Source organism: Poecile atricapillus, chromosome 12, assembly GCF_030490865.1.
Source record: "Poecile atricapillus isolate bPoeAtr1 chromosome 12, bPoeAtr1.hap1, whole genome shotgun sequence".
NCBI classification, from domain to species: Eukaryota; Metazoa; Chordata; class Aves; order Passeriformes; family Paridae; genus Poecile; species Poecile atricapillus.
In genome coordinates, this window is record NC_081260.1 from 4407640 (window position 1) to 4416133 (window position 8494).

At 41.3% G+C, this 8494-nt stretch overlaps 1 protein-coding gene across 1 annotated transcript; it reads right to left on the minus strand.

The window, feature by feature from the left end:
• Positions 1 to 205: 205 nt before the first annotated feature.
• On the minus strand, positions 206 to 8369 carry GCNA (germ cell nuclear acidic peptidase). The gene is made up of 10 exons (XM_058847875.1): positions 8118 to 8369; positions 7222 to 7268; positions 6739 to 6790; positions 6290 to 6363; positions 5709 to 6146; positions 5196 to 5364; positions 3979 to 4123; positions 3038 to 3176; positions 1955 to 2159; positions 206 to 1053 (listed from the first exon to the last, which is right to left on the minus strand). Exons 1-10 carry the CDS (start codon positions 8318 to 8320, stop codon positions 801 to 803), a joined length of 1725 nt encoding a protein of 574 aa, XP_058703858.1. The 5' UTR covers positions 8321 to 8369; the 3' UTR covers positions 206 to 800.
• Between the last annotated feature and the right edge of the window lie 125 nt (positions 8370 to 8494).

Consider the following 8494-nt stretch of genomic DNA (forward strand, 5'->3'; position numbering starts at 1 on the left):
CAAAGGATATTAATGACTGTGTTGATCCATGTCCAGGAAGCTGGGCTGGTACCAGGGTTCTGTATTCCTACACAGCCGTGATTAAATTGAAAAAATGCAGCCTGGTTCATTGCAGGAGTTCATATCAAACTGGCATTTATTGATTATCAAAATTTTTAAGAACCTGAGCAATTTGCTTATAGAAGACACAAATACTACAAAACACATTCAGTTGCATTTTACGTGAAAGACTTAAGTCATTACAAGACCTCATCATTCTATGGGGAAAGTGTTTGAATCCGCTTTCCCCAGCCTGATCTGCATCTATTTTAATTTCTGTGAAATGTCAGTGACAGAGGTTCATGACCACATTCAAATGCATCAAAGAGCTTTACTGTTACTGAGGTCTAAAGAGCTTTGGAGAAACTCACAGATTCTGTTAATAGATTTAAAGCACCGTCTACCACTTAATTTTGACAGAAACAGCCAAGGCTATCTCAGGAAACTCTACCTTGGAGAAATCTGAACCCATATTGAAGCCCAGCTCAGGTATGCCCCTTTTCCTGCCTTGGAAAAGTCATTCAGAGTCAGAGGACTTGGGCTGGACTGGACTTTTCTTGCCTCTGGCAATCCCAGCCAGATGCACACACAGCAGTTCTTCAGCACACACACAGAGTCTCCAGCGTATCAGCTGCCCAGATGAAACAGTAAATCCCTTACTGGAGTCACTGAAGACATGCTATGTGTAAGTGCTGCTCAGAACTTTTACTACTCTCTATACAAAATTTAAGTGGCACCACAAAAGGAGGTGTATTGAGATGTTAAAAGGAATCCTCCAGCTTGGTTTTCAAAGCAAAATCAGCACTGAGTTTCCTCATCACCTCTGCATGACTCAGCCCGTGCTGCTCTCTCTTAGCAAGTCCATAGTTGTCCTTCACATACTTAGCAAAGGGTGTGAGCTGTGTCCTGGCAGGGGTGCCCCCCTTGCCCGGGGGCTGCCTGAGGGTCAGCTGCCCCCCGCAGAAGGCGCACACGAACCGCGCCGTGTCCAGGGACCGCGAGTGCCGCCCGATCCTGAAAGGCAAAAATGAGGACTTTGATTCCACAGGACTCATGGGAAAGGGCCCCTTTCTCTGCTGCTCAGGTCAGATTTCTAAGGCAGTATTTTATAACAGGGAACAGTACATCACAAAGTGGTACAATCAAATCTTTGTTACACTTTTGTACCCTGGAACTTCTACTGCTTCTTCAGGCTTGGTTCCTTTCTCTGCCTCTTCTACTCTCTGCCTATGAGTATGAAGTGCTACAACATTTCCAAATACCTCCACAATCCACGTATCAACTATCAACTGCCTCGTGGAGTTTCTCCTCAAAGACATCACTAAAAAAAAATCTTCCCAATGTTCTGTTACATCTAGGCAACTACTGCATTGCATAATCCTAATAAATACTTCAGGGTATGTGAGGTGTTTCCTTCCCAGTACTTCTGGCAGTCACACCAGATCCTGACGTAAAAAAAAGCCATAAATGGTGTCATTACTATAGGTTGTGTCCTAGTGTCAATCCTTCCCATCACAGTGCTGCTCATATCTGTGAAGCTGCTGTTATAATTTAAAGTCATCAGGACTTTAAACTGGAAGCTTCCTCTGGTAGTTTTATCTAGTATCTAATCACTGCCAAATATTCTGTGCCCAGTTCTTATGGGGATTTGTTGCTTCAAAGCTTAGGTACGTATCTCTTACTGCTTCCTAAAGACTTTCTCTCATCACCAATGGTCCTCAGATGACATTTCTGCCTGTCCTGACCTCTGAACTAGAATTTAAACTACCTGGAAACAAATGTGGAATCACATACTGAGGTTCTCTGATATCAGAATGTCCAAATTGCTTTACAATTTCAGAGAACCCTGATTTCTAGACACAGCAGACTGACAAGTTATAAAGTTAATACACAGCAAGATGAAAACACTACTCACGTAGCTTTGCACCGAACACACTCATAGGTGAATTTGTAATTAATCTCATAGCTGTGGCATCGTGTCACCACTGGCAGTTCTGGATGAATTACAGCTGATTTATTGGCATAGAACCTCCAGAACCGCCCGTGTCCGTCCCGAACGCCGCTGATGAGCCAGGTGGCTGCGTGGCAAACCTCGTGGATCAGCGTGTCCCGAAGGCGATCTTGAGGTAAAGCAAATAAAGATCACTCAGGTGTGGGAAAAACAAACTCACCTTTGGTCACTGCTTTAGGCCTCTGACACTCATTCTGTATTAAGATGCAAGTATTATTTTGAAGGTTAGAACTACCAATGTCTTGATGAGATAAAATGCTCCAAAACAAGGTCTCATTTAGTGCATTTCCAGTTTTGTGATCAGCCCCAATTCTGCATTCTAGTTACTCCCAAACACACCTAATATATTTGGGTCTTGTTTGGTTGGTAAAGCTGCTCCATCCCTGGAAGTATTTAAGGCCACGTTGGGCAGAACTTGCAGAAATCTGTTCTAATGGAAGGTGTCCCTGCCCATGACAGGGAGTTGGTACAAGATGGTTTTTAAGATCCCTTTCAATCCAAACCATTTTATGATTCATCTTCCCATACTGACAGGGGATGAGGGAGAAATAAATAACAGTCAAGTACCACATAATAGAACTTAATTTGGCACTGACCTGTCTTTATTCCAGCTTTAAATACTATCAACAAGGTGTGTTGCTGTGATGGATGAAGTCAGATTTTAGACTGCCATTGTAACAAAGAATTAGAGTAACACCATGCCTGTAGGTCTTCAAATCATTAAGAAATATAAACAATACTGCAGTTAGTGTGACTATATCTATGTTCTCACATTATGTACATTTGCCTAGCCTCTTAGAAGAGCTGTGGAATAAATCCATACAGGTATTTATTTATTTATACAAGATAATATAAAATTAGATAATATTATTTAACTACATTTCAAAGCAGGCTCCAGTTCCAGATCTCTTAAGCATCACATTTATGTTTTCATCTCTAAAACTTGCTTCCTCAAAGAAGAATCAACACACCCTTTCTTTGACCTACCTGCAGAGTCACAGACTTTCTCAGAGAGTTCAATGCGAGCGTAACGCTTCCCTTCAGGGCCTTCCCTCTGCCCCGTTACACAATACCCTGCTGTTTTTCTCATTTTCTTATTCCAGATTATTACCATATCTTCTGGTAACTGAAAGACAAAACAGTGCATGTAATCTGCCCTCTCCTACCTCTTAACAGATCTTAGCAGATACCAACTCCCCTCCATGCCTTCTTACTCCCACCATCAGTTTTCCTGTAACCAACAATGGGGGTTTCACAACGCAGGGTGAGACACAAGTCCTTAGTTCCTCTATTCTACCTCCAAATACCTCCAGGTACAGGGCTGAAGCACTGGGCAGTAAAATATTCTGCTTCAGCAACAGTGAGTCTGTTCAGCTCAGTTTTATGTGAAATCATGACCTGAGGCAGTCAGCTCAACACTATTTTCTCATCTACATACAAACCACTTTCCTTCCTGGGGGAAATCCCACTGGAATTATTGAGGGCAGCACCCTTCCTTTCAAGGATATTTCTCACCAGAGGAGGGTCCCCAATATCCCAGATGATGATCCCAGGTGAAGACAGCACTGAAATTGAACCTTAAATTTGAAACACAACTTGTAGCCTAATGTTCACCCTAAACTGTTATTTCAAGGATCACCTTTTTAATCTGTTCCAGAAAGGCAGACATGAACATCTCATAGGAAGGAACGAAGATTATGTGCAGCATTTCCATTACAGCTGTGAAAGCAAAGCCAAGCTGAAAACTGCTGCACCACAGTAGTGACAAACCCCTTTTGAAGAAATTGCTTGGACTAATTCAAACATAGCCCATTGCTACAAAGCTTAACTTCTGCAATCGGAAGAGGATGAAAAGCAATCACATCAAAAAGTGAGGAGCCACATATAAACCAGTATTTTGGAATGGTAGTTCTTGTTTTGAAACCAACCTTTTGCTCAAAGATGGTACTATTAAACAGCCTGTAGAGCTTCTGGGCCAGCTCCTCTTTATTTTTCTTGAAATACTTCACATAGTGGGAAGCTGGATTTGAAAGATCTTGCAAAAAACAACCAGGCACTGAGCATACCCTGAGTCTGCAAGAAAAGCCATTAAGCAGTTTGCTGAAATACAGAGATATGGAAAAATACAGGGAAAAAATGGCCACTTGAAAGCCAATAAAGATCTCAGGGATGCTTCAAGTGGCATAAACCTCTCCTGATTCTTTGCACCAGTTTGCCCTCATGAGGCCCATGACTGTCCTCTTACCCCTCTGAGGGCATGAAGGGGCAGAGCTGTTGCAGAAGTCCCACAGTTACTTCATTAATTCACAAAATTAGATTATGAGGACTCCTAAGTAGAAAAAGAGACTCAGACTTTGTGACACAATGAGCCACAACTATACCAAAATTTAATCAATATATCAACAGCCCTAATATGATCATCACAATAAAGGTGTATTTTCAGAAACAAAGATGGTCCAGGAATGCCCAGGAATTATTTCAGGGGAAGCAGATACTCCACCAGGATTACTAACTCCAGTGCTACAGCAATCTGACAAAGGTAAATGATACCTTTAAAGGTGTCATTTAAAGGTTTAGTATTGTATACACCATTATAAAATGATTAAAGGAAACAGCACATGGCTAGAAGGCATAATAAGGGCAGCTATTAGAAATGAAAAATGCATTATTTTGAAAAGCCTAAACTGTATCCACATATAAAAAAAGAAAAATTATTTCTCCAAGTTATAAGGATATAGATTTTAAAAAAAGCAATACACTCTTGTTTAAAAGGCATGAATTACTAATAGAATCAGTTTTGGTATCTTTTCAGAAGTAAGCAGCTGGATATATAAAATCTGTAGAGCCAGTCTTGTACATGCTGTACAAGACAAGGATTAGCAAGAAAGAAAACATTTACAAAGAAGATTTGACATTTGTCAGATTTATTTGTCATCAATTCCCCTAGGCAGAGATCAGTTTATATTCTCCCTGTCATACTGGAGACTGAAAATTCTGGTTTTCAGCTACTCAACCATTAACAAATGCTGAATGAGTAGAAGTTTCTAGGCAGCAGAGGAATCACATCATCCTATGCAAAATGCTTAGCATCTCTTTGTCCATCTGTAATTGTTGTAGAACACAGGAACACTGGAGAAACACTCACCTTTTCTCTGTCTTTGCTGACTGTGAGCAACTGACCAATTCTTTCCCAGGAATTCTTGCAGGAGTCGTTACCATGGAAGGTGTCCCTTGAAGTGAAACAGATTTTGGCTTTGGCTTGACTCCCTCCCCTTTCACGGGCTGTGAATCTTTGCAAGGTGGCTTGATGTTTTCTAGTTCAACAGGAAGAGTCACAGGATTACACAGCATACAATAAAAAAAGACATCACAGAATCATTAGAAACCACCAGAAGAATCCATCAGATGTGCTTTCAAAGTAATTTTAAAAACAAAAATACCTACAATAAAATCAATAAAATCAATAAAACCAATAAAAACAAGCAATAGTAAAAAACTTACATCTTGATAGCACAAGATGACTTTTCTGAATGCTCAGAATAATTTTTGATGGCACCAAAATCCTTTGCAAGATGCTGGACTGCACCTCAGAGGTTGATGCCACACAAATGGAAAGAACCAGGCAATTACCACTGCAAGTTAGCTCAGGCCTGCTCACCTGTTGTGCTTGGCTGAAAGACAGTTTTACTTGTGCTTAAGACTGGTTTTCGAGGTAGACTTCGCTTCGTTATCCGTTCCATTAAAGATCCAAAACTATCATCTGAGCTATCTGACTCCACCCCTGTATTGTGTCCTAGTGCCACAGCTGGCAATTTATTTTCTGTATTTTCACAGCTTCTTTCTTTCCTTCTAACAAGTAAATCTGGACTGCCTTTGAAAACCGACTCTTTCTGGTTTTGTGGAGGTGAAAGATTCATGCACTGCTGACTCTCTTTTAAGTCTTTCACTCTCTCTTTTTGGTGGTTATGCCATGGACTTTCTACAAAGACAGAATCTTCAGTGTCACTTGATGTGTCTGGATACTGCAATTCTTGGCAGCAAGTGTTTCTCTTTCCAGGAGTTGTCAGCTTTTTCGGGGTCTGAAGCTCTTTCCGTGCTGCAATTCGAAAGAAAGAGCTTTAAGTTTTGGGAGTTGCATTTAGGAGACCTGCCTTTGTTTCAACACAGAAGAAATCCCTTGAAAGATAGGAAAACACAAAGAACAGTAATCATTTTATTTTATTATGGATGACTGCTTACCACTCTTGGTTGTGCTCTTTTTCACTTTCAAATCCAAGAAGAAATCATCCGAGTCATCAATGAAGTCTTTCAAACTGAAAAAAAATAAAGCAAATTGTGTGGAATAAAGGTGGGAGTAAGCAGAAAAATAGAGCAGTAAGTTTGTCTTACTGAAACAGCAATCCAAAAAAAGCCACCCAATATAACATTATCAGCTGATCATAGCAAATGTCACCAACTGCATCCATGAAATCCGTCAATAGGAATTGCATGAGCACAGGCATCTCCAAATATCCCATTTTACACTTGCTCTGAACATGACTGAAGATGTAACAGTTCTGTCTGCCCTTTCTCCTAGACTGGCCTATGAATCAATGCACCTTTAGATTGTTTTCCTGTATTCTGATTAGTAAATATGATACAGAAAACTAAAATACGAACACAGAAAATTCATTAATGACAGCACCCACCTTGTATCTGCCTTTTTAGAAACAGATTTGGGAGTTTTCAGTCTAGCTAAAACTGAAACAAAAGAAGATTAATTAAGAATGAGGTTCCATGTCTCTTGTTAAGCATTTTTTAAAGTTTGCAACTAGTAAAAACTTAGTCTAAAGTATTTTCAAAAAACAAACAAAATTATATTCACATATAATTTCAACTCTCAATTCCTCAAAGCTGGCAGCAGCTTTTTAGAGACTAAGAAGTAAGCAAGTGACAGGGAAGAGACAAGACTGAGGCAATAATAAAAATATAATTCAAGGCAAAAAAGAATCAAACTTGAGGCAATTCAAGAACACTCCCTGTGGCACAGACACCACGACTGCACTGCAAGGAGATAATTACTTTGCAGCACAAGCAATGAAAGTAACGTGTAAAAATGCTTCACTATAATTAGACAGAAACGCGTCCTTTTCGTATTCCTTCGTAACAAAAACTAACATGCCATTACTTACACATTTCAAATTCGTCATCACTGCTGGAAGAGAAGTACAGGGTACTGCTGCAAAAATTAAATGCAGAATTTTAGGTCACAGCAGGATCTGCATCTCCACTGGTCTGAAACACCCGTGAATGCTGAGAACCAAATATACAATGGGAAAAACACTGAAAGTCCCAAATAGGCTGAACTATTTTAACTCTTTATAGAAAGCTCGTTTCTTGTCTTACACATGGTCTGTGATCTGTCAGAGAAGTGTGTTATAATAAGCCTGAAACCTCAACCCATGCACTGATGAGTAAGAGCTGCTTTTGCATAAAGTGCACTTTAATAGAGCTGCCATGAATATTTAGCACAACGCAGCAGCTGTCATAAAGCTATTCCAAGAGGCAGAGTGGAGGCATTTACCACCCGGGCTGCTATGCCCATGCAAATGTAGAGGCAGCCCACAATACCCTTACCAAACTGGTTATTTTATTTCATGAGAACATGAATCAAACATTAACAACTTCAGAAATACGTTATGCAGCTGCTTAAAAAAACAGGAAGATGGCTTTTTTTTTTTAAATGGGCATCATTTAAACCTTAAAAGAACTGCAATTCTGAAACACGTGTTTTGGTAATAGCTACCAATCACCATAAAACAAACGAGGCCGTGATCTAGAATTATATAAAGCAATGTATATAATGCGTACTTCATGTAACATAGTATGTCGCATTTATATATACACGCACACATTACATGTATATGTAAGTACATATTAGTGTATATATGTACATATGTGTGTGTATATGTACATGTAGATCTAAATTAAATATTAAATAGCTATACATTTGAAAACTCTCTGTATTAATAGTTTAGTACGTCAGGACACACGGGCTGGGCCGCTGTTTCCCCCGGCACCCCCTCACCTGCCACCCCGCCAGTCCTGGCTCCCCGCGGCGCCGCTCCCGGGGCTCCTCCCGCCCGAGGCGGGTGCTCCGCTCGCTGCCCGCCGTGGCCCGGCCCCGCTCCCCTCCCGGTCCCGCCGTTGCCGGTGGCGGAGCCCCGGGGCCGGGTCGGGGTCGGGGCTGGGCCCGAGCGCGGGGCCCGCTCCTGCCGCCGCTCCCGCCATGGCGCTCAAACGGCCCGCGCGCTTCCGGCGCACCGCGCATGCGCACACGGCACGCAATCCCAACCCGGCCCCTTCCCACACCGCGGAAATTCCGCTTATTCCAACCTAAAATACCCAAAATACCCATTTCTGCCCTAATAGCCACTCAAAACGTTATACAGAGGAAGAGTAAAG

Excerpts from the sequence above, each read along its gene's own strand:
- GCNA (XM_058847875.1), bottom strand. The coding sequence starts at position 8,320 with ATGGCGGGAGCGGCGGCAGGAGCGGGCCCCGCGCTCGGGCCCAGCCCC. Across the intron at positions 6,364-6,738 it reads TCTAAAAAGGCAGATACAAG|TTTGAAAGACTTCATTGATG; the intron begins GTGGGTGCTGTC and ends ATTTTTTTTCAG. Across the intron at positions 2,160-3,037 it reads GAAAGTCTGTGACTCTGCAG|ATCGCCTTCGGGACACGCTG; the intron begins GTAGGTCAAAGA and ends CTTTACCTCAAG.